Source organism: Rhipicephalus sanguineus, chromosome 6 (assembly GCF_013339695.2).
Source record: "Rhipicephalus sanguineus isolate Rsan-2018 chromosome 6, BIME_Rsan_1.4, whole genome shotgun sequence".
In the NCBI taxonomy this organism is placed as follows: Eukaryota; Metazoa; Arthropoda; class Arachnida; order Ixodida; family Ixodidae; genus Rhipicephalus; species Rhipicephalus sanguineus.
Window position 1 is genome coordinate 162,064,321 of NC_051181.1, and position 26,379 is coordinate 162,090,699.

A 26,379-nucleotide genomic window follows, 5' to 3' on the forward strand; every position below is an offset into this window, starting at 1 on the left:
AATACAGTAATAGCATTAGAAGTTCATAGAAAAGAGATTCACATAGAAAATGCTGAAATCACGCAAATCAGAGCGAGGCGCTCAGAAAGTTACAGACGGTACTAAACGCGTACATCGAGAAGATGTTATGAAATAATTTATACACGGGTAAGTTATCATGGTATGGTCACCTTATTTCTAAAGGTATAATATTAAGCATGCGCCGCACGCGTCCGTACTCATAAAATACACGATGTCCTAAAAACCCGGTCTCAAAGTCGTCGAAGCCCCGCACTCAAAAATGCCCGCATCCGCACCATATCATTCGCGAGCTCTTCGCATTCAAAAACGAAAAGAAAGAAAGAAAGAAAGAAAGAAAGAAAGAAAGAAAGAAAGAAAGAAGAAAGATAAAGAAAGAGAAAGAAAAGAAAGAAAGAAAGAAACGAAGAAGAAGAAAGAAAGAAAGAAGAAGAAGAAAGAAAGAAAGAAGATAACAAGCAAAGGCCCTAGATAGGGAAAAGTTACATTCACTGTTCAAATTATCGGCGTCTCGTTTGGAAGGGCATCTGCGCAGAAAAGAAACCAGTGGGAATGCGCACTCTTCCATAAGCAATAATGGCTGCAATGGGAACGGAAAGTGTTACGAAAGTCAGCTCAGTTGTTTGGTCTGCCGGAAAGGAAGAAGAAGAAGCGAGAGCGTTTGGGTACTATTATCATCTCCGAATTTCCGACAGCAGACACAAAGCAGAAATGTGAACCGATTGCGATAAATTGGAAACCGGCGTAAACATGCGTGTTCGTTACGCGTCTACGTGCAGCCGCGATGACTCGCGAAACGGGAAGCCATTTCAAGAAACCGCTGCAGGAGGCAAAACGTAGAGAAAAACGATCGAGAAGGAAGCGCAGAATGTATACGGGCACGCAAACTGGAGGAGTAAAGAGACGCAAACCACGCCATTAGCGTCGTAAACAGCCCTTTTTTTTTTTTTTGCTATCGCTCCCATGCCTTCTTGTGTCTTTTGACATTCTCAGAGACGTTTTCTTCTTTCCTTGTGTCTAACTGCCAGCTCGAAGCACTCAAAATTTATGGAAGCATCAGCGTTATGCAAACCTGCATATAACGCAGCTATGTCAGTACCGGTAAACGAAGTTACTCAAAGGATCTTTCGACAGAACTGCATTGATATGCGTCACAGCGCAACACTTGATTTCGCCAAACCGAGAAAAGAAGCTGCCTTGAGGAAATTCGAGAGTCGATCCTACCCACGTCATCAATTCACCTGATTGAAAAATCTGCGGCGCACAAACAACCTCACAGTATGGTTTTGGTTTCCGCCACAAGTATACGAAAAGGCATTTGCGTAGAGATGTCACCAGCCATGAATATATATATATATATTATATATATATATATATATATATATATAAACACATTCAACTTCAGGTGATAACCACCTACATACACAAGGTAAAGATGGTCATCATTCAGGCAGAAACATTAACAGGTTTGACGGTACGTTGGACGTGCTGCTAACGACAGCCATATCTTAATAATTTTTTTTTTAATTTCCCCTAATGCTTGCACCCATTATTAACTTGTGTGCTTGCTTCGAGTCACTGATTTAATTCTTTTTATGCAAGAAGGTATCATAATTTACGGCGGCATAAAAAATCTATATTTAATTGTTCCGTACTTAAAAGCCGCCGAGGTGGTACAGTGCTGACGGTGCTCCGCTGCTGACCAAAAAGTCGTGGGTTCGATCGCGGACGTGGCGAAATGCTAGAGACCATGTACTTAGGTTGAGGTGCACGTTGAAGAACCTCATGTGGTCGAAATTTTTGTAGCCTTCCACTGCGGCGTCCCTCATAATTATATGGTGGTTTTGGCACGTAAAACCTCAGGAATTATTGTTAAATTCCGTGCATAACACCATTCACAAAAATATGTAAAAAGCAACATACCCCCATCTTAGTTTGTACAACAAAGTTTTAAGTGCTTTCTAATAAAATATTAACAACTTGTTGCATTCATGAACAGTTCATCATAACGCGTGCTCGAAGGGGATAGTTACCGTATAGCAGTAATATTGAAATCGAAATTGCGCCAACTCAATTTGAATTACCTTTCCGTATTACGATACGGTGTACTGGAAGCGAGCTAAAGAGAGAAATTGAAGAAAATAGTGCTAGATTAAAGAAAGGAAAAGCTGGCTGTCAATTTATCCATGTGGATACTGAACTGGCAGGGCGGGCTATCGCTTGAAGCACATCAATGCATTTTAAAGAAAGATGATATTTAAAGGCTCGGTTTTCGTTGTTAGACACAATATTATTGAGAACTAAGAGACAATAATGCCACGGAAAGTACAGGGGATGTTATGTGTAGTAATTTGGATATAAATGTGAAGAAAGTAAAGTGGACGAAAAGCTAACTTGCCGCCGGCAGGGACCGAACCTGCGACCTTCGATCTTCTTTATGTTTATGGATCATCTGTACTCCAAGAGCTAAGGAGTAGCCGGCGCTTTATTTGTGCGCCAACATCTCCTTACATCACGTCAATAAAAAAAAAAAACGCGTCCGATGCTCTACCGCTGAGCTACGGCGGCGGTCATCCCCCCGTCCAATGCATTTTGCAGTTTCTTCGGCTTTATATGCGGCATCTCTGATCGCTGTATTGCTTTCTTTTGCTGACTGCCCAACAAAAAGTGTTTGTGCCTGATCGGCTATGCCTATCATTTTACTTGGCTATTAGGGCACATATGAGAAGACCCATTATCATACCGACACGGTGTCATTTAAATCAAGTGCGCCCGACACATTCAGCGTTGCCCAATGACATCCGCGCAGACTAACTATACAGCCTGCAGTCTCTTTTTATTCTCTCAACACATGTCTCTCTCTTTCTCTCTTCTTTTCTTTCTTTTTTTTTTTTTAGACGAAAGCGCGGATACTTCCCTGGACACGTTATTTAACTCCGCGTTTAGCGTTCCCTTCTTTTCAGCTGCGGATGACAGCTTTCAGGTGGCCCCCGTTATCGGATTGGTTGCTCCATAACGACATTCGCAGAGGTGCGGCAGTGTAAAGAAATGTGAAAGTAATAAAGGCATCGACAAACACTGTACCTGCCCTTAACTGCATTCGTGCGTCCTCGTCACTTTAGAGCTGTCCTTGTAAACACGGCTGACAAGTGCGGTGGTTGCGAAGGGCCAAATGACGCTTTCGTCGTCACCGTGAAGGGCTCTGATAGTGTTTGTGGACTGAAACTACGTGCCCCATGTGGGAACACATACAAGTGGACGCAAGTGTTTTATAGGCACGTGTTGTGGTGACCTCTTGCGAACATGGTCCTTTCCAGGCATGACATGTCCCGCTGGTCGGAATCCGTGAATCCAACAAATTAGTCTTACCTTAGAATCGTGCAGCACCACAAAGTTATTGCTTCAAAAATAATGGTCCTTATGGGAACTGCATGTCATAAGTACAATTCTTTCATCATTAGATTTTGTATTGTTAATGGTTTGTTTAATTTCATGGGCTGCCCAATGTGACCCATTCCCTTCCCCTGCTGATGCTGGCTGAAACAGTGCCACACGTTCAATCCCCATAATCATACGCTGCGCTGAATACGACCAAACTCGCTGCCGTATTATCTGTCTCTAAACAACAACCAATGCGTGGCAACAGACCATCACATAACAAGTTCGCATCGCCCTTAGTAACGGATCACAAGAATGAGAGGGCCCGTGGCTCTTACTGCGAAGCACAGCACCGCCGACACAGTGCCACTTCCTGCGCCAGCATACCACGATGCAAAGATAATCGAATAGAGAGGCCAGTACATCGAGGATAATTGAATTAACGTAGCCTAATAGAGGCGGAAAGCTACCGTGCACGCCTATAAATTTGGGCGATATGAATGTTGACTCTTCCAGCGCAAGGACATGCGGTGTTTCTGCACTCCGGATAGACTTGCACTTCTTTCCCTGCGTTCAGTGTCGCAGCAATTGCTGGAACGAGACGCGAATCGTGACGATTGTTGGCAACCTAAACAAAGGTTTTCGATGAGGTTGTTGCTACTGTGCCTCCACGGAATATTTGTCTGGGGCGTGAAACGACGTGACGCATGTGAAGGAAAGCAGATTATTTTTCAAGGGCTCGTTTATCTTTGTTAGACACAATATTAATGAGAACTAACAGACAATAACGCCAAAGAAAGTACAGGGGGTGTTATCTGTAGTATTTAGAATATAAATGTGAAGAAAGTAAAGTGGACGAAAAGATGACTTGCCGCCGGCAGGGACCGAACCTGCGACCTTCGAATAACGCGTCCGATGCTCTATCACTGAGCTACGGCGGCGGTCATCCTCCCGTCCACTTTCTGGGGTATATATGTTGAGTTAAACCTAGGAGTGTTAGTCAGCGCCAATCGCAGCCATGGCGGCGAGTGTGGAACACTCTTTTTTTGCCTGTTGGCGTCACGTAGCACGTGATCTTTATACGAGTTGGCAGCTGACCAATAATCCCTCGCATACTACCTGAAGGCATTAAGTCTGCCAGGACGAGACCCTAGCTATGAATGAAGGACCCTAGCTATGAATGACGCATGTGAGTATTTCATGAAATTAGCGGCAAGTTTTGTCGACGGCTTTTCCATAATGTTGGCCTGTTTAGGCTAATGCATTTGCATATAGAAAAATGACATCATAAAGTGGGCAAATAAGAACATGTGCACATTCAGGCACAGGATGAAGAGTACTCTGCGTCAACGGGGTTCAGTCGATAGGCTACGTATTTGGCACGACGTGTACATAAGTGCTCTGGAAAAGAAAGCACGTAACTGGGTAAGACAGTGTAATGTACGATGAGCACTTTGTTGGCTTCGTTTATCTTTCCTATTCATAACGAAAATAGAAAACCATAAAGCCTTCTCGACACTTGAAGCAGCATCAGCTAAACGGTGGCCAATATTTCTTTTCTTTGTATTAAGTTTATTGCGATTTAGGAACTTACACGAGTGACAGCGGTTGCTCCATATACATGAAAAGAAAAGTGTGCTGACTCTAATGACAATATGACGATGTTCGTGCTAGAGACAGGCAGTGGCAAGACGTTTATTTATTTATTTATTTATTTATTTATTTATTTATTTATTTATTTATTTATTTATTTATTATTTATTTATTCAAACTGCAGCCTCAATGAGGCTAAGCAGGCGCGGGAGGCAACGGAACCACACATGATATCGCGTGTGTATATACATACGCGACATTGTGTGTGGTTACATTGCATCCCGCGTCTGCTTAGTCCCATTGAAGCTGCAGTTTCAATATATATATATATATATATATATATATATATATATATATATATATATATATATATATATATATATATATATATATATATATATATATATATATATATATTATATATATATATATATATATATATATATATATATATATATATATATATCGTAGAGAAGGATACGCATATGAAATGTTGTTTATTAACGTTTCGGCCGTTGGGCCAACCTTAACGTGGTTCATTATGGCGAAGGCTGGCCCTACAGTCGAAATGTCAATAAACCACATTTCGCACGTGCATACTTCTCTTCCTTTCTTATTAATGTTATTCACTTTAGGCCTTGAGACCAGATAAATCACAGAAATAGTTGTCCTTACATCAGGCCCGCAGCCAGCGGGGGAGGGGGGGGGGAGCTAGAGAGCGGGCCTCCCCTTCCTCGAAATTTTGATGGAAGGGGGACGTTTTACCGAATTTAAATAATGAAAATAGGTGTTTTTGACAAATAGTCAAGGCCTTCAGCAAGTGCCCCGCCCCCGGAAAAAAAATCCTGGCTACGGGCATGCCTTACGAATTAAATCTGTATTGCCAAAAAATAATAGCTAGGCTCGTTCAGAGTGGCGAATCATACCCAACTATTATTTTTGAGGTGTTGTGCGATGACATTGCATTGTTGCATTGCGTCATTGCCTGTCATTGCCTTTGCCTTCTCTTTGCCAAGCAAGTGTTTTCTCTCCTGTCTCTTGCGAAACTGTCGTAACTGTGCCAGTCGGGAACAACCTACCTGTGTGAGAAGTTGTTAACCAGCAAAACATGAGAAAAAGACTCGAAAAGAGAAGAACTCGAAGGTCGCGCGTCATATTATTGAAGGCAGCGAAATGCGTCTCCGCTTGCGCCAAAACACACGGGCCGCTCTTCCCGTACACCAGGCGCGAAGGAAAGACACCGGCACGCCCAGCGGCGACCGGCTGACGCGCGTAATTCGAGACTAGCGCCGGGGAAAGGCGATCGCGGCCACACAGCGGGCGACCTACCAGTCGTCGTCGACGGTGGCTTCGATAGGACTGCTCCGTCCAAACAGGTATTCGCCCAACCATCGACGCGCTGCGACCTCCTTCGCCAGTTCAGGTCGGTGAAAGTCTAGTGCGCGCAGCCACAACTGCCGTCATGCATCAGCTCCTGTTCTCTTCGCTGGTGGTTTCGGTGACGCTCGCGACAATTAAGTGTCAAATCCAAGTTAGCTATCCTACACCGCGACCCTCCGGTGCTGAGGGCAGTGGCCGCTCTCACCACGGGAACCATAACGGGCACCGTCCAGTTCATTAAGGAGGTAAGTGCGCATGTGCTTGTGGTTTTCTTCAATAAGCAAGGCACGCGCTTTGGTGTAATCAAGTATTCCAGCAAACTATGTGCAACATTTTGACAGGTGAGTAAGTCAAATAACTTTATTTCGGTCTGGAGAACACGCAGCGTGAACTTATGATTTCTTGGGTTTTATTTTCATAAAGATGTGGCATAATATGTGCTCAGACAAACGTCACAGAAGCATGTCATTCTCGCTGTCATTAGCGGAACATTCATATTCCCAGAACGCAAATGTTGTGCCATATTATTAAGGTGATCTTCTCACAAATAGAAGGATAGCCCCAGCGTTGAGTCTTTTGAATTAGCAACGACGTATGACAACCCGATGAAACACGGTGAAATGGGCGCTCATAACGGCGCAGGAAAAAGAAAGAGTACACGCACTAGACTTTTTATTTGTCCCGTTGTTATATGTAACTGCCGATTTCACAACATTTCTCCAAGCCAGTAACCAACTAGCTCATCTTAGCATCTTAGTAGAACTTAACTGCGTGTGACAACTGTACAACGCTGTTATATTTAGCGAACTTCAAAGTGCAGCAAAGCTGCGTCCACTTAAGGGACGCCGGCCCGTTCTTCGCGTTTTTACACGTTTCAGCTCCCCTTCCGCTATGAGCGATAGAAAATTTAACCATCCATCTATACACTACAGCTGTAGCAGCTGTCGTAAACCCAATTTTAGAGACATGAGGGTTATTCTATGCAAGACCAAGCATATTTCTGATTTTCTTTAAATCTGGAACTTTTTGAAAAAGCTACCACTGGTTTTCTTTATTTTAGGTAATTAGAGGTAATTCGTTAAATTTTACTATCATAAATGAAGAAGCGTTAATTAGGTGTTTGCAGAGAGTCTTCAAAGTAGCGTGTTTCGAATCAAGGTACTTACATGTCGCGCGTTTGCTTTTTACGGCGAAAAATGAGAAGCGCTACTCAGCAGCGATCAATCGGGCTTCGTCTTCCGAACACGAAGAGCCATCATTTCGCTCTGCTCGCCCGCTGTTCCAGCTTACGGTTGCCACCCTGTCGGCGGCTTCGTTCTCTGTGTCATTACCGCAGCCTGCGTGAACACATTCCATGCACGCCTTTCTCGCGGCCGGAGGTATCGAAAGAACGTTCGTAGATCATAGATAGTGCAACTACATAATGCAGTTTTTGAAAGGGGCATCGCGACTTGCGAACTACGCGTATAGATATGTCTCACCTAACGCGGATCAAGTATACGATGATGGGTATGCGCTTCGAAGATGAAGACAGATATGAGACGAAGGAAAGAAGGTGACTTTTCAAGGGCTCGTTTTTCTTTGTTAGACACAATATTAATGAGAACTAACAGACAATAATGCTAAGGAAAGTATAGGAGATGTTATTTGTAGTAATTAGGATATAAATGCGAAGGAAGCAAAGTGGACGAAAAGATAACTTGCCGACGGCGCAGGTTACCTTTTCGTCCCCTTTACTTTCTTCACATTTATATCCTAATTACTACAAATAACATCTCCTATACTTTCCTTAGCATTATTGTCTGTTAGTTCTCACAGATATGAGGCGAGACACACAGCACAACTTTCAACTTAAACAGTTTAAATAATGCCCTCAAGAAGCTATTCAAGTAGGTCGACTGAAGGCGTCAAGCCATCCTGACCACGTGTAAGTGTCAGTATTAGAGGCGCTAGTAAAAAAAAAAAAATAGGGACGCAATCTTCCGGTCAACAGAGGAACTATTAGTTCTAGAAAGAAAGGGTAGCAGTCATTGTCATTCTGTACATTCGTAGTCTATCTGGACAACCTTGGTGAGATGCTCAGAAGACGAGTGTGAAGGTCGTATTACCCGCCTCCCTAAAATTGCCTAGACTGTTCCAATTAACAGAGCCTTGCCCCGGATGCCTCCTACTTGCAACGTGAACCATAAAAAAAGATCCGTTCAGTGTCATATACGGGCATAGCTTATAAAATTCCATTTGTTTTGTGGTAAAGAATATGTAGGGCAAACTGGTCGATGCCTGAACGGCCACCTAAGAGGGCACTGCATAATGTCAGGAATGGTTCTAACGGTCATCTTGCAACTCACTGCCACAAGTGCTCATGCACCTCGAAATTCGATCGGGGCATCTTCATATCCCGCAACCGTAATCGACAGTCAAGACTCATAAGAGAAGCCGGATCGATATGGGAACGAACGGGAGCCTCTGTTAGTATAGCTTCCCTGACGTTCTCCGAGAAGGGACTTCCGTTCTTGAGTGCCCACTGATGGCAAGCGCAAGCTTAGTGCCACGTGCTTCAGCGTATATCTATAAGTGATGCTCTTCTCATCTTCGAATAAACAAGTTAAAATTGCGCTGTGCGTGCCTCTGTCCGTGTCTTGGAAGCGCATACCATCGTCGTCATGCAGAGCAAACTTACCCAACTGAGTGCGTTGACAAGCATATTTAAAAGGGACACAAAAGACACAAATATAGAACCAAATGTGTCATGTTTGCCGCTGCTTCACCGGATAACGTTTCTTTTATTATCCACTTTCTAATTACTCGAAATTCTCAACTGCGTAAAACTCGAGTGTAATACTGTGCGTCATCTTCGAAAACATTGCATTAAATGGCTTCCACTTCAGTCAATCTGGCAGTCTCTCTGAAAACCATAATGCCAAATGATTTCATGATACAGTATATCCCGTTGTAATATTACCGTCTGCAATCATTCATGCCGGGGAAGTTTCATACGTCTGGTGAGGACCGTGGCTCTTTCTAACTACAGCATCTTTTTTCTGCTCTCAAGAAGGGGCAGTGCAGTTACTGTAAACACAGCTGGCAAACGGGAGACCCTCACGCCCGAAAGATAATCGTGTCGAAATCCTCTCAGCGTCAATACCAAACACTGGATTGCGCCTTCGCCCCGCCGTGGTGGTCTAGTGGTTATGGCGCTCAACTGCTGACCCGAAGGTCGCGGGATCGAATCCCGGCCGCTGTGGCTGCATTTTCGATGGAGGCGAAAGTATTTGAGGCCCGTGTACTTAGATTTAGGTGTACGTTAAAGAACCCCAGGTGGTCGAAATTTCCGGAGCCCTCCACTACGGCGTCTCTCAACCATATCGTGGTTTTGGGACGTCAAACCCGAGATATTATTATTATGGGTAGCGCCTTGGCAATTTCCATCTCACCCAAAACAGACCCGCATTTCTACCAATAGCCGTGAAGGGAATAATTGAAAAAATGCTGCGTCGGTAGCTGATTTTAGCAGACGCTGAGCATCGTGGGTTTTAAATTTCGTATATATGCCGCAAGTCAGGCGCCCACGTGCTCTTTAGCAACAAGTACAAAAAGAAGCTAACTCTAAAATAAGTTGGCGAAGTACGTTTGCAACGACTCAGAATTATGTCGCATCTTGTAAAAAAAACACGAAACACACAATTCAAATAACACTTCCCACATAGTCAAACCACTCGGCTCATTCCCCACTTGCATACCATCCATACAGCCACCCATAAGTGTGCCTCTAGGCTCAATAATTAGTAAAAAGCGATACCAGAAGAACAGAACGTGCGGTCACTCTATTCTTGCACCTTGTACACATTGATACAGGAGAAGATGAAGAGAAACCAGCGGCTGCTATGTGGTATACGCTCCTTACTTCACGTACGGTGCCGGAAGACACGACCAGGATTGATCGATAGCCAATAAGTTTACCAAGTATAGCCTCTTGAGCGCTTGTGTTTGTGTCATTTTATATGTGCGTGAATGTGTCCTTTTGTGCGCTGCTGCATCGAATACGAAGTATATGGATGTGTTTGTGAGCTAGAATCCAAGCTTACATAAGGGCGTGGGTCCAGGTTGACATTTAAATATTGCAGAAGCAAAGTGGCTTAACAAGAGCTGCTAAGTGAGTCAGTAAAAAAAACTGAACAAAGTGCCTCGGAAGCATGTGCATTTTCTTAAGTGCTCACGTTGCATACTGCCGGCAATAAAGGACCCTATAACGCTGCAGATAATGTCTAGATAGGCGGCATCAATATTCCCTACGTAAAATATCGTATCAAGTGCACGAAATTGTGATTGGCTAGGAATACGATGGGTTACGTAAACACCGCGACAGGAACGGCAACACAACACAAGAGCAACAATGTAACACAGCGCTACCAGTGCTCTGTGGTATTTCTTACTTTTGTACATGTTGTTGCTCTGCTCTTATACTTCATGAAGAATCCTAGCCAGCTGGCCCAACTTACCATATTTATGCATATGTACTGTGCAAACACAGTACATATCCTGTCGGCTCTTACATGTCTCTGAAGCACACAGGCACCTCATTGGCACGATGTTCAACTGTTACATTTACATCGTTTTAAATATTTCCGAGCTAACCGACTGTTGAGTCTTTTGTTGTGTGTACCGCCGTGTACGTCACTGTTTTCGGTCAGTCCTTCAGTAAGGCTATCGGCCACTAAAGATTTCTTATCCGACGCATAACCTTTATTGTTTCGTAGCCGCCGGCTGCAAGTTGCGTTTACGTCCTCTTTAGTTTCCATTTCTTTTGTCATTTTCGCACCTCAATAATAAATCCCAAAGAAACTATCTTCGTTTTTCTTCATTATCTTCTGGCCTTATTATGGTTGCCTTACGAAAACGCTCCACTACTACGGAGATGTGCAGTTTATCCGTGTTTCCATAATAAAGCGGGTTTCAGTCGCGAATGCGAAGAACAAGCCCGACGGCAGCCTTGGGCACGAGACCTTGAGAGCGACTGCGCGCGCTGGAGCCCGTCTGTATATACACAACGTATGCGTACAACACGAAGACGCTTGCTTTGGCACACATTTCTCTAGACGCCCTCCGAAGAGCGGAAGTATGGCTCGGCATCGTTACGTCGTCACGAGAACTCGCCGGCCTTCTCGATGCGCTCGTGAAACAAGTTTCTCGCCAACTCCGAGATAATGACCGCTGTCATCTGAAAACATACGCCGCTTAGGAGCAGTAGTTGAAGATGGCACGAGTGTTCATCATGGCAGCTCGGCAACTGCGCGATTACACGAAAACTCAGAACAGAGTCTGGCGAGGAACAACATTGGCTCTCGCGGTTAGTCGTTCCGACTGCTTCGAAGAGTGAACGATGTTCGCATTTTCAAGAACAGTGAGGAAGTGATCACTGAGCCTGGTGATATCTTTTAAGGCATGCACGGCTTCCTTCGTGGCACGGCTATTTTACATAGTAAAGTACTGTTATCATAAATACAAATGCAAACAAATCTATAGTGCACAGCTGCGCTTCCAGATTTAGATGCATCAGTCATCACCACGCTTAGTTGACTGGAATTAAACTATGATAAGAAACCAGCTATGAAGTGGCAGCACGTCACACGCATGGGCAATCGTGTTTGTTCAACGTTCTCACCTGTTTGTGTTTGTTCTTTTTTGTTGTTTTCATTCTGATGAGTACAGACAGTACATGTTGCGGGTCTGCAATATGTGTGGATGCTATGGCAACATGCATATGCAAGTTGGCACATTTTTCCGAGATTGCTGACATTTTCATGAGATAAAAGCAAACAGATGGCCTTTTCAGGATAGAATTCACGGACTATTACGCACAGTGTTTGAAGGGGGCCTGCGAGTTAGTGCGGGAAATATTATTATTATTATTATTATTATTATTATTATTATTATTATTATTATTATTATTATTATTATTATTATTATTATTATTATTATTATTATTATTATTATTAAATGCGAAGCATTTCTTAGCGAACCAAAGGCACTTTGAGCGTTTCTATCTACGTATCTGTGGCGACCACTGCGCACAGACCTACGCAGCCTCCGTCTCGTCACTGATTAGCCCGGCGTGACACAGCTACCTGCTGCAACACGCTTCCGATAAAAGACAGCGCCACGTAGTTTCACCGGAGGCTTACGTCACCACTGCTGACTATATAACCCAAGCTACCAAGCTTGGTTTCATGTTTGTTTCTCTAAACTTCAGAAGCGCAGCATCGGCATGCTTGCCCTGCTGCTGCTATTACGTTAATAAACATCGTTTTGTTTTATGTTGGGATCCGTCCTTCACCGACTCCGCATCCCACATATCTATATATAGCCGCATTGGTCTTGGTGCTCTCGTGATCACCTCCTTAACTTAGTGTAGACCAAAAGTGGCATGGTAGGGTAAGAGGGTATGACGAATATGATTGTTTTGTCATGAATAATGTGGAAATTTTGTCGCGTATGCCGTCAAACTTTCCCCCAGACACGTGTGGCACATACCCGTATACCACGGGTCGCGGTATGGAGGTGACTGGCAGTTCATATCAACCCAGGAATGGCGAGAACAGAGAGAGAGAGAGAGAAGAGGGAGAAAGGAAAGACAGGGAGGTTAACCAGAAGCAGTCTCCGGTTTGCTACCCTGCACGTGGGAAGGCGAGAACAGACATTGGTAATTTACATGCGAGAGCGTTAAGAAAAACCTACGTCGGCAGCATTGACCCGACGAATGCAAACAATCAAAATCGGGATCCCAGCAGGAATCGAACCGAAGCATTCTGCGTGGCAGTCATGTATTCTACCACAGAGCCACGCCAGGTCTTGAAACTGATCTGGAAAAAGACCTTATGCAGGCGTAGCGTCGGTGCAACATCATTTGTGGTCGCAGTGCTGGCTATCTAATTTTATAACGAGGCAATAAACAATAATTATATAGTCTTATGATACAAACGTCAAGTCGTGTTAACTTTAATGGTAGTTCCAGTGTTGGCTCCGCTTTTAAAGCAATCCAATAAACATTACATTTGTATTCCTATGATTGAGGAAGCTATATTCAAGCGTTGCTTGACTCCGGAGGAATACGCTTTACGTATGATATTCACATCATCGCACCGTAAAGTGCACTTTGTTTCGATAATACTGACGTATGTGCTCTAACGTGAGTGCTGACGTTACGTGAGACCATAAGTTACCCTTTAAACGCCAGTGTTGTCGACGTCCCTGGTAAGCCCACGATGTGCACACAACTACTATGCTTACAAGAACACGACGATCCACCTCGTGACGCTTGGCTCAATGCCAAAAAATGCAGTATCGACAGCTACTCGCTGACTGCTCCGCATAAAACTGATTCCCACAAAGCGTGGGATCTGCCAAATTATTATTATTATTATTATTAGTAGTAGTAGTAGTAGTAGTAGTAGTAGTAGTAGTAGCAGCAGTAGCTAGTAGTAGTAGTAGTAGTAGTAGTAGTAGTAGTAGTAGTAGTAGTAGTAGTAGTAGTAGTAGTAGTAGTAGTAGTAGTAGTAGTAGTAGTTGTTGTTGTTGTTGTTGTTGTTGTTGTTGTTGTTGTAGCATATTTTTTTTGCGTGCGCCAGCGCAAAGACCTTGAGGTTTTGCGTGGGCACTTAAATAAACCATTAATGTATTGATTGATTGATTGATTGATTGATTGATTGATTGATTGATTGATTGATTGATTGATTGATTGATTGATTGATTGATTGATTGATTGATTGATTGATTGATTGATTGACAATATCAATCAATCAATTGAGAACAACAAAACTTCGTGTATTTAGAGCCCTCATGGAAAACGAATATCTCGTGCGTGTCTAGGCAGAAAGTGTCATTCTGTGCGGGCCATCGCTACGCGAAGAGGTCCCTGCTCCGCGCTCTCATTCTGTAACTATGTGGGTTCTTCATTTATTTTTCACGCCCAGCTATAACTTGCGCATTCTCTCGCACCTCTCGGATGTCACGTTCGCCTCCCTCCTGAAATGCTGGTGCGTTCGAGCTACTTTGCATACAAGGACTTACGGCGCTACCGCGCACTCGCGCAGAACCCTTATGCGCAGGTGCAGGTGCACGGAAACGTGACCGGACTGAGCCCCGGCAGACACGGCTTCCACGTGCACCGGTTCGGCGACCTTACCGGCGGTGAGTGAGCGAAGGACGAGCCACCGTGTGCTTTGCTCGGCCGTAAATGTTGCTGCGGAAAGCATCCGGCGTGGGCTTCAGCTGTTAAGATTTGGAAGCAAGGAGCGCAAAGGACAGCGTAACACGAGAAACTGCTTTACAAAACACTAATATTCAATACAATGCATTGCTTTTAAACTACGTACCAACTACCTTATATACCTATAGACGCGTTGTAGCAGTTTAACGCTCTCCCATTTTAGCGGTTTCAGCGATAACGTGGAAATCTGCACGCATGCCAAGCGTTGCGGTTGCACACACACGAAATGAGAACGTCTGATATTCACGGTCGATGATACAGTCCTCGTACACGGAACATGTGTCAGTTTAGCTTTCGCCGTTGTTGTACTTCAACGCAGGATGCAAGAGTGCTGCCGCCCATTACAATCCCGCCAATGCTGATCACGGAGCACCTTCTGATGACATAAGGTGATTTTCGATAGTTTGCTTATTAAGGTGCACAGCTAGTACTTTGGCTGCTATCATTGGTGTAGCCAGGGGTGGGAAAACTTTCCTGAATTTTTTCAATTTTGCATGTGTGTATATACACGCATACATAAAGTATAGTCGCAACATACATAAAGTATAGTCGAACCCCCCTCCCTCCCCCACCCCGAGAAAAAATTCTGCCTACGACTCTGGCCTCTATTAACGTTTTCTCTAGTGAAACACGCGCTTAACGTGTAGCTCTTTGTAACGTTCGATAACCTGCTTGAACTTCATTTAGCCTCATGCTCTGTCCCTTAGTGAGCTTCTGTGATCCTTCAAAGATCCAGACTATATCCCAACCCTTCCCCCTGCCTGCTTAAATTCAGGGATAACACTCTCCTCTTATCTCTCAATACTCCACACTCTACGCTGTGTATAGAGGCACTAGAAATTGACAGATTGGCAAGTCTCATCATGAGCGGTGACCATGGTGCGATAGAAGAAAAGCAAGATCGAACGCTAGGCGTCGAATTTCCGATGCCATCTTCGCATTCTCCGATCTGCCACACGTGATCCAACAGATATTGGCAACCCGTGCCTTGCAAAGAGAATGTTTTTAAAAGCAACGTCTTACATTCGAAGATAAGTGAAGCACAGGAGCAAATTGCGCTATCTGACTATGCACAGAATATGTCAGGCTATAGTTACGTGATGTTTTAAAACGAGTGTCTTACTTGGCTGACAGCGCGACCCCGCCGTCATCTTAAAGCAGTGACAGAAAAATGGCGCACAAATTACGTCATCTAGGCACGTAGTTTCTCTCTGCCTGGAAGGCAACTCCCTAGATGGCGCTGCAGCTCGCCCGGCCCGTATAGCGTCGTCGGGTATGCCACCAGTGGATGCAACGCGCTTCAAGTACCCGTCGGACGACGACATCACTTTGCATTAAAGAAAAGTAACGAGAAAACGCTACAATGAACCAAACAATTCAGTATGGGGGTCGACAGCTAAACGCTTATCTTGAGCAGTGCATCTCTCAGATAAAAAGTATGGCGAAGAATTTCATGTCTTTCACGATGACGGCACGGTACCGAATCGTTTACTGCAAAGCCCGAGTTCATTGCAACCCGCTCAAGCCGCCCAAACCCCGTTTTAGAGCATGTAGAGCCCAAAGCTGGGTGCGAGAAATCTGCTAGCACTGAAATGTGTTTGATGCGAGCTCGATGGGAAGGATCCATCTAAAAAAAAAACAGCGCTAATTTACACACGGACAAAGGAAGATCACACGAGGACGCGTGCACTGACTGCGGACAAAGCTTTTGTTGTGCTTGCGGAAATATACTACATCTTATGAAAAGGGTCCCTTTTCATAAGGTATATATGTGTGTACGCACAATGTTGTGCATGTGTCCTTGTCCGTGGCTGCTAGCACAAATTTGGGCATGGGTTCACTTGCAGCTCAACTTGCAACCTGCGATCAATAAACTCCAGCTCTAGAGTTTCTCTCTTCGATGCACGAACAGGCACATCGGCGACCTGGGCAACATCGAGGCCGACGTGAATGGAGTCGCACTCTTCAGCTTCTACGACCGCTTGCTGGCGCTCGAGGGTCCGCAAAACATCATTGGAAGAGCAGTCGTCGTGAGTTTCTCGCACTTTCTGGCGAACTAGCTCCCTTTTCGTACTCATTCTTAAGATCACCGTCGTCATCTCGTCTTGTGTTCGTTTCGGGATAAAAGCCTTTTCTAGAACTGTACATTTCAGCGCTTGTGTGTGTCGCTTTCATTTTATCCCTTGTCCTAAAGTTATTGCGCTACGAAGACCCATCACCTTAAGTGTGACACATCAGATATACTATTAAATGTACCATTCAGTTTAGGGCGGAGCGTTATATCTAAACGTTTGCTCCATACACTATATGACAGTAGATCGTGTCGCAGTCCATATAGTGCATCTGTCGAAAAAAGCTGCATGCAAGTCTGCCCTCTATTCTCTCACCTTGCCAACAATCACGAGCCGTCCACTTATGACGGTACAAGAGTGCATACGACAGTCTCCTTGCATTGGGTCAACCTGGTGCGCCAAGTATTAGAGACCAAGCACCAAACTGCCTTTCTTCATTCCCCGGCGATAGTATCTCCAGCGTCAGGATTGGCTGGAATTCGCTAATATGGACTGTTATATAGTTACGAAGAGTTTTTGCAGCAAATCTGCATATGGCTAGGGCACCTTGTATTTTTCCTGTGCTTCAACAAAAACGCATGTACCACAAAAATAGGGCGAACCCTACCACTCATCACCTAAAAATGAAGAAGGGACCACATGAGCCGCAAGCTCCAATTAAGATCGTGCACGAAACGCCAAGCGCATGCGGCAAGCCATACAAGACGACGCAGAATGCGGCAAAAAGACGTTAGTGCCATGCTGCTCAAATGTAATACTTTAAAGGAGCACACGCTAAATTCAAAAGGGACTTCGTGCACAGACATTTGGAATTTAGTTGTAGCGTGTACCCTTACAAAAATTGGTTTCACCTGTCTGTCACCTATGAGTCACCACCCAGTCACCCCAGTCACCTCCCTGTAGACTTGACCTTTCTGCGGACCTGGTCTGCAGATTTTCTGCAGACCCCGAGCAGACTTTTCTGATCATGTGCGCCCAGAGTGTGTGCGCGTGGATGTATATAATATATATGTATGTATCTATATATTCTGGACCATGACACGTTTCATAATTATAATTAAATGAATTTCACCTTTCAGTCACCCACCAGTCACCCACCAGTCATCCCCATATAGACCTAGTCTGCAGATTTTCTGCAGACCCCAAGCAGACTTTTCTGATAATGAGCGCCCAGAGTGTGTGCGCGTGGATGTATATAATATATATGTATGTATCTATATATTCTGGACCATGACACATTTCATAATTATAATTAAATGAATTTCACCTTTCAGTCACCCACCAGTCACCCACCAGTCATCCCCATATAGACCTAGTCTGCAGAGTTTCTGCAGACCCCAAGCAGACTTTTCTGATAATGAGCGCCCATAGTGTGTGCGCGTGGATGTATATAATATATATGTATGTATCTATATATTCTGGACCATGACAGATTTCATAATTATAATTAAATGAATTTCACCTTTCAGTCACCCACCAGTCATACCCCATATAAACCTAGTCTGCAGATTTTCTGCAGACCCCAAGCAGACTTTTCTGATAATGAGCGCCCAGAGTGCGTGCGTGCGGATGTATATAATATATATGTATGTATCTATATATTCTGGACCATGACACATTTGATAATAATGATTTAATGGATTTCACCTTTCAGTCACACACTGATAGGGGGTGACAGAAAGTGTGTCACTTGTCTTCACGTGCTCTGCACCTGGGTTGTTCGTGGTCTGTAGAATTTGTGCAGAAAGGCTGCAGCTTTTCTGCAGCACCATGCGACAGCCTGCCAGCTGGTAATTGGAATGCCCTAATTAAAATAGCGTTGCACATTTGGCGGGTGTAGATTAACAGATCTGTGTGTTTTATGGCTACCTAACATTCAGCATAAATTTATATGCATTCTGTGAACGTGTAAATTTAAAAATTTGAAGCGTAGGAATTTTCCCACCGGCACTGAATGGCAGGTCAAGATACCATGGCTATATATACCGGGTGGTCGGTGTTAGTTTGTGAAGAGCGAGTGTGCGGTATTTACTTTGCTGTTGTTGCGTGTACGCTGTGGTGGTGTGTTGGTGGGTGTATGTACGGTATTCTAACCCTGGATGCTGCATGTTACTTCACTCCTGGTGCTAACGCAAAGGGTAGCTCTTATTTATTTTTTTCATCCGCGACAAAGCTCCGCACACATTCTGCAGAAATGCTGCAGAAATTCTGCAGACGCTCTGCAGACATTCTGCCGGCATGCTGCATCCTGGCGGCTACAAATGCTCTGCGGACTTTCTGCAGAAAGGGTGTTCCAATTGCCTACTGGGAGGTGACAAGGGGTGACAGAAAGTCTTTCACTTTTCTTTCCGCATTCCGAATCAGGGGTGACTCGTGGTCTGTAGAATTTCTGCAGATTGGCTGTAAGTTTTTTTGTAAGGGGTGTGATCGGCGAAGGTTCAAAATTTTGTGTCCCCTCTGTGCCGTGTGCTACACATCTTCGCTGGTCATTCACCTTCACAGAGGGAAATGGCTCACAAATTTTTTTTAGGTAAATATTGGTCTGAACTTGTGAACTGCACCTTTCACGCGCCTGTGTGGCGATGTGTGTCCCGTGCACTCATGCTCACCCCTCGCGTAATCAGTTTTTCACTGACACTATTCTCCACACCAAGTTTCGCATTAGGACGACATTAATGACTGCAATTGAAGTCGCATCACTGAACGTTTCTTTTTATAGCTTCTTGTACCCGGTTTTTAGATGAATGCCATATCGAAGGTTCTTTGCTACAAGGGGGTCTAAATTACGTCTCCTTTTGACAATGTGCGTGCGCGGAACTCATCGCGTGACGTACGTAGAGGCAGAGAACCTGACCGCGATAATACACACTGTGCAGCGACCGCGCAAACAAGAGCGCACGGCGCGCAAGTTTCAGTCCGCACCCTGTAGGCGTGCGAGGATCTAATTGAAACGCGATTCTCCGCCCCCCGCCGCCATCCACGCCCTCTGAACACACCGAACTCCGCTCGACCTTTTTTTTTCCTTTCAGTATACAGTTTAATGAGCCGCGGACAGTAATCCCCTCGTGTGCACGCCACCTCGTTCTATACATACCCGGTACAGCGTTTAATACCTTGGCAGGATAATAAGGACGCGGGGTAAATTACATTTGCCGTCTTGAAGCAGCCGTTCAAACTAATCTGGGCGTCGCTGAGCTCATTTTGCGTCGCCATATCCGCCCTGGTCTTTAGCCGGACGCCCAGTAATCCTCGCTCGCGGTCGCGTCGAGCGAGCGGTGTTTACGAAGCGGCCACTGAGGCCAGGAGTTAAGTGAAATGCGGCTTTGAGCTAAACAGAACGTGGTCTCAGTGGCTTAGAGCGCGAAGTATAAGTCGGCGTGAAGAACTTGGCAAAGAAATAGGATTGGCACAGCTTAGAAGGTATAAATAACAGACCAGGTGCTAAATAACAACACGGAAGCTCGTACATGAGCTGCTATAATATACAGTGTAGTGGAACCGGGTGTTGCGTTGCCCGCACATCAAAACAGTGGCATGCTTGGCATATTAGCAGCGCTAAGAACAAACACACGAAGAGGACGGGCACTTCTTCGTTTGGCGTTCAGCGCTGCCAAAATATCAAATTAGCCAAAGAAAGTGGTCGAGATTCCTGTAACGTAACCCCTTCTCATGCACATCATGTGGCTATATACGGGTCGTTTGGAGCTGTCCATCACCGTAACAGCTGTTTCTGCGAACGATTTCTTGACACGCGCATAAAATTACGGGACACTTAGCGTAACTTTTTCGTAAGCCCCCTCAAGAGCCGAGTTGGTACATACTTTAGGTTATCAATAGCACGACGATGCAAGCAACGCATGCAAAGAAGGCAGACGTTACTTTGTATCCGTTTGCATTGGAAAGGGAATCTATAAAGGCTTGAATGACCCAGATACATTAATGTGCTTGAATCAATCCCTCTATTGTAGCAATTTTTTTTGGATGCTGCTTTTTGATCGATTCAAAAACACGTCAAGCAAGTGATGGGCATCGTGGAGCATTTTTCACTCAAACAACGGGACATATCAATTGTCACTTGAACACTAAAGAATTTCACACGCATGTTGTCGCACCGTTCGCAAATTTCTATGTCGATTGTATTCAAAACATTGACTGTGCCCTATAGTACCACTTATTTTCCTCTCATTTCGTGACCCTTGTTAATGCCGATAGTAAGAAGCATCTCGGTGCGGCGTAAACCGGAACTACACCACGAGCACTTTCTTGCGAGGCCTAACAATAACACAACGTCGTGCTCCAACGTAGAACAATCGACAACATGTCGCCAATGGCTGCTTACTCGTGCAAGAAATTAGCAACCTCAGCCATTGCCTCACGGAGTTGATACACAGTCCCTGCAATTAAACGGAGACTTGCACCTTACAACGTTTGCTGTTTCGTATTATCATAAACATGTCGCCCTATAATTACTTGCTTTATCAGGCGGAAGCACTCGGGCAGTGTGCTTACCTCGTGTTGTCAGCCTAAGCAATCAGTCAACACTTATGTGTTTGCTAAATGCTGACGCTAGCTATGAGAATTTCATGCTTAAACAAAAAAAATGATCTGTGACTATAACGACAGCGCACGGAACAGTCTTCACGACGCAACTCAGCGGCTATGTATTCTCATTCACCTTCGCCTAGATTTTTAGAACGCTGTTGTTACTGGACACGAATGAATGTCGACATACCCAGATTTTTTTTCTTCCGTCTCAGAAATGATCACCGAATCAATTCGTGGAACAGAAAGGAGTGACGTTTCTAGAACACACTGCATGGGATGCTCTGAATCACCTGAACCAGTGGAGTTCTTTCGCTGACGCGTGACACAACACCGCTCAGGCAATCTCGTAGGCGGCAATTGAGCACGCAATGTCGCGTGCTCGATTGCCAGCCATAGCGGTGAGTTTCATTGAAACTAAATGTAAAATGCCATAGAACAGAAAGTCTGACACCAGATATCAGGTGAGCAATATTGTTAACCTTCCTGCCTTTCTCTCGTTTTATTATATTTCTCTCTCTGTCTCTCTCTCTCTATTTCCGATGATCTCGCCTAACTGAATCGCGACGCTGTTATTATCGCACTCGATAAGTTGCAAATGTTTATTAACAGAGAAGCTCTTGTAGCTCGTCGTAGTTCGTGCGGTGTCACCAGCAAAACATCGCCATGAACCGGCATGAGGATGATGATGGTGATTGCCTTTATGAATGGCTCACACCCACTCTGGAGGATTTGCCAAGAAATGAATAAGTTATAGATAAAAGTGGCCACATATGAATTGTATTACTAATGAATTATAGAATACTTAGAATAAATTATTACTGCTAATTTAAAATTTTGAACTGACATCCCGGTAGAACAGACATCCCGGTGACAATGACCTAATAAGGAGGCTCCAAGGATAAAATATTAGAAGCAATGAACGCCAATCTAAATCGATTAAACACCACTCTGAGAATGTTTTTCCTCAGTAAATTGAAGCGGTTGCATGAAAACAAAAATAATGTTCGGCTGTTTCGTCCTTGTCGCAAAACGAGCAAAGAGCGGAAGGAGCCAGCCCAGCGCTATGCATATAAAAGTTTAGTTTTGGAACGTGACAGCGTAATTTTGTAAAAATAACTTCTTCTTTTCTTGTTGAACAGAAATTCCTACGCCAAGGGAACAAGAGGTGTCGATATTCGTTTAGATGAATGATTAATGTGAGTCTTGAATCATGGCACGCCTTCTAAATATGTCATGAATTATGAGCGCTGATGTGAGAATAATTGAGAGTATCGGACCAATGAGAGCGGCTTTCGCCAAAGTGTCCGCCATTTCATTCATTTTTATCCCATTGTGGCCCGGTACCCAAATTAATCTGATTAAAGTTACGTCGGTGGGAGCTAGAAAATGAAAAGTACATGATAACTGAGAATCACTACTTGCAGCGAGTGCTGAATCTGTAACTATGGCCACACTTGATGTTGGTGAGCTGAGCTTTCGTAAAGCCATAATCACCGTAGAAATTCCGCCGAAAATGCTGATAAGAAATCGGGAAGTCTTAACGAGAATGACCAGTTGAAGGTTTCAGAGAAAATACCAATGCCAAATTTTTCTTCGGATTGTGAGGCATCTGTAGCTATGATATTTGTTATATTTATCCCCTCTAAATGCTTTTGTAGTAGGCCGTGTAATATCCGGTAAGGCAAATTCTTGACATGATTTGGATATATATTGTCAAAAAATGATTTCAAGGTTCTGATGCGCTATCTTCGTCCGCTTCTTCATCGTCGTAGTCGCCTACATCTTCTGTTTCGCTCCAAAAAAACAAGCGCCGATTTCTCCGGCGCGGGATTCAATAACTCTGATGGGTTATTGCACAAAGAGAGCAAAGAGAGAGAAAGAAAGAGAAATAAAGATAGAGAAAGAGAGAAAGTATATGGGGAGGGGAGATTTCTTCGCGAGGCGAGATTCGAAGCCGGCTTACACGCCATCTGAAGGCGCGCGGCTAGCAGGGTACAGCCACAGCCATCACTGTCCTTCCCAAAGAGAGAACTTATATAAATGTTAAGTACTTCTCGAGTGTTTCAGATAGTTGACTTTTCCGTACAGACACACGTTTGTGTCGCTGGTTTTAGGTCGGAAACTTGAACGTCCCGGTAAATTTTGTAAGGTTTCTGATATCGCTGCTCAGCCAAACGGAACGGTGTTAGGTAGTAACGGCGAACCTTTAACTCGTAGTATGCGTAGTACTTAATTAGCCGAGAAAAAGTACTTATGGTTCTAGCGGAAATCAACTAGCCCGACTGCCATTCACAGGTGAAGGGCAGGCACGCTGCAGTTCTCCGGGCGGAGCTTACATTCTCTCTTAGGTTGCAACCGAGTATAGTGCAGTATATATATCAACGGGGTGGGAGAGGGAAGTGAGGAGAGGAGGACAGATGCGAGGGTGAGGAAGAGGGAAAGGAGCAGAGGAGAGAGTAACACATGCCATAGAAAAAAGAGAAACAGAGAGAGCGAAAGACGGAAATTAAAAGATGGAGAAAAAGAGGGATAATCAAAGAGAGAGAAAGATATGGAGAGCGAGAGAAAGAGATAGAAAGAAGGAGCGAGAAATAAGGAGATAGAAAGAAAGAAATGGAAGATAGTGAAAGAAAGAAAGACCGAGAAAGATAAAGAAATGGGGAGGTGAGGATGAGGGGAATGCCATCAGCTGCGCTGCTACCTCAGTTTTCGTACCACTAGTGCGGAGCCGCCCTACTTTTTTTTTTTGTGCTCGTTATACTTTTATGCTCACAAAGTGTCGAAGTACGTTGTGTTAGTGCGAGGCGCACTGCGAGTTCATCTTCATTCGCATGAAAGCTACCGTTGCGGCAAATAGCAGCCAAAAACTTCCACAACTCTAGGAATTTTGACGAGGAAACACTCGAGAAGCACTTGACGTCACGAAAATGAGTAGGCGCTGTTGGATGGAACATTTATATAAGTTCTCTCTTTGGGAAGGACAGTGGCTGTGGGCGGAGCTGGCATTTTCCTTGGTTAGGGTTGCGAATGCGCGCCCCCAGGTGGCGTCCGCAAAACGCGTCCGCTAGAGTTACTGTATATGCTACCTTTAGGTAGCAGAGTTGCGCATAGGTCTGGCTAGCAACCACAGCTACACGGTGAAGTCGCAGTCGGTTTTTGCAGGCGACATGCCTACCATGTCACCGAGTAATATGGCTATAGCGTGTCGAAGACCGGCGATAAACATTCACGATCGATGACTAGTGTTAATTCAGTTAGCTGCAGCGGCGGCATCGAGAAATACAAAAATTGGCCCGAGCGTCAGCTTCTCCGCAGTGCATGGTTGCTAGCGGTGTTTGGAAGACAAATACGCAACTCTGCTACCTAAAGGTAGCATATACAGTAACTCTAGCGTCCGCAAAAGCCGCGTCCGAAAGGCACGTGACCTCTCCCACCGGAACTGATGCCGGCGTCAACAACTGCCGCAGCAACCACCTGCACGTAACAAAGCAGAAAACTGGGCGAGTTATGCATTCATCGTTACCGGAGAGTGCGTACTGACAACGAGCACTTGTGTTGCGTTTTCTCTGTCTCCGTTGTCAGTGCGCGCTCTCCAGTAACGATGAACCACCTGCAGCCGCGGCATCGGAGAGGGGAACAGCGTAGAAGAGGGGTGTACCCGTAGCAGACTTTGCAGGACCCCTCCGTACTGCATCCTAGCTATATATCCTAGCCAAAAGAAACGCCACCTTAGAGCCAGTCCTTGTAAGCCTTCAGCCCTTCACTAAGGTCATGGATTGCAGTTTCCTTCGCCTTTCTCTCCGTGTTTTCATCTCTTCCTGTGCAACTTTTCTCTGTTCTGTCTTCTTCGCTTCGCCATACAGGTGCACGAGCGGGAAGACGACCTGGGGCGAACCACGCACCCCGACAGCCGTTCGACGGGAAACGCGGGCGGCCGGCTGGGCTGCGGCGTCATCGGCATCGCTCCCTACTAACGCCAGGAGGCGCTCCAGCCGAACCACTGAATGCCCGACTGTTGGGCTATCTTTCTCTAAGAGTGGTCAGGATGCGGTACTTGTAGTTTTTACTCCTTGAGCAGGCTTTGGTTAATGAAGAAAAACTCATTACAAGAATGTGTCCAAGTCAAAGCAACCGCTACTACCGTCAGTGACCCTGACTGGTAAAGCTTAACGGTCACTGGCAGAGAACGGGCGTCCTGCACCAAAACCCCATTTTCATGCCTCGAACTCACCAACTTGGCATCAGATCCCGACAACATAGCGGACGCCTGTCTTCGTTACAAGTCAAATTCTGGCTGTTCAACTAGTAACAAAGACTTCGTGCACACGTCGCGTTCTGGTAGTGGCCAGCTGTCCAACGAACTAAATCATAATAGCGGAAATGGGCGAAAGGAATGGAGAAAAATTAGTCCCTAAAAGTGTGTTGATTACTATCCCATGGAACCAACGGAAAATGGATGATAGCCTGGAAAGCAGGCACCGGTAACATTAATTTTGAAAGTCGTATGCAAATACACGTGAAATTACCGCGCACGTTTTCTTAGATATGGGTTCGGCTGCCTCTCGCTGCAAGTTGTCTTTCATTCTGCCCCTCATCCTCTTTTGAGAGATAAACATGAGAAGAGCCAGGTGCATTTAAGACTGCAAGAATGTCTTATTCTTCCTCGCGCACGCTAACGAGATTAGGCGAACGTGAGAAGCTGTCCGAACATGAACACTGTCTGCTAGTAAGTAGGCACAATGTGGCTGTTGTATACCAACCGAGTTATGCTGGCTTGTGTCACCGAAGCACCAACGCTAACGAGGAGCGACAGTGAAAAAACGCGCTTGCTTGCTCGCGTTTGTGCAGAATTCTTGCGTACACACATGGCGCCATATGTGAAGTGCAAAGGCAAAGAATGCACAAAGGATCCGAAGAGGCACTATAGACAAATAAGGGAGGTGTAGCTGTTCATAAACGCTAGCACTACATTGAAGAAATACACACAAACATCGGCACGGGCGTCCTTGAGGCTCAAGGATTTCAAACAACGGGCGCGTTTTCGGATGTCATAATAATACAAGATAAAAAAATATAACAGTACTCTACCAAGTTGAACGAAACGGAAACCGATCTCGCAGTTGGGTT

The 26,379-nt window shown here is 44.9% G+C and overlaps 1 protein-coding gene across 1 annotated transcript; it reads left to right on the plus strand.

Annotated features, from left to right (window-relative positions):
* Positions 1 to 6,491: 6,491 nt before the first annotated feature.
* On the plus strand, positions 6,492 to 25,810 carry LOC119396945 (superoxide dismutase [Cu-Zn]; the record flags this gene model as incomplete). The annotated part of the gene is made up of 5 exons (XM_037664333.2): positions 6,492 to 6,614; positions 14,460 to 14,556; positions 14,955 to 15,024; positions 16,548 to 16,665; positions 25,116 to 25,810. Coding segments are annotated over 5 exons (519 nt in total), but the record flags the coding sequence as incomplete, so codon positions are not given.
* Positions 25,811 to 26,379: the final 569 nt, after the last annotated feature.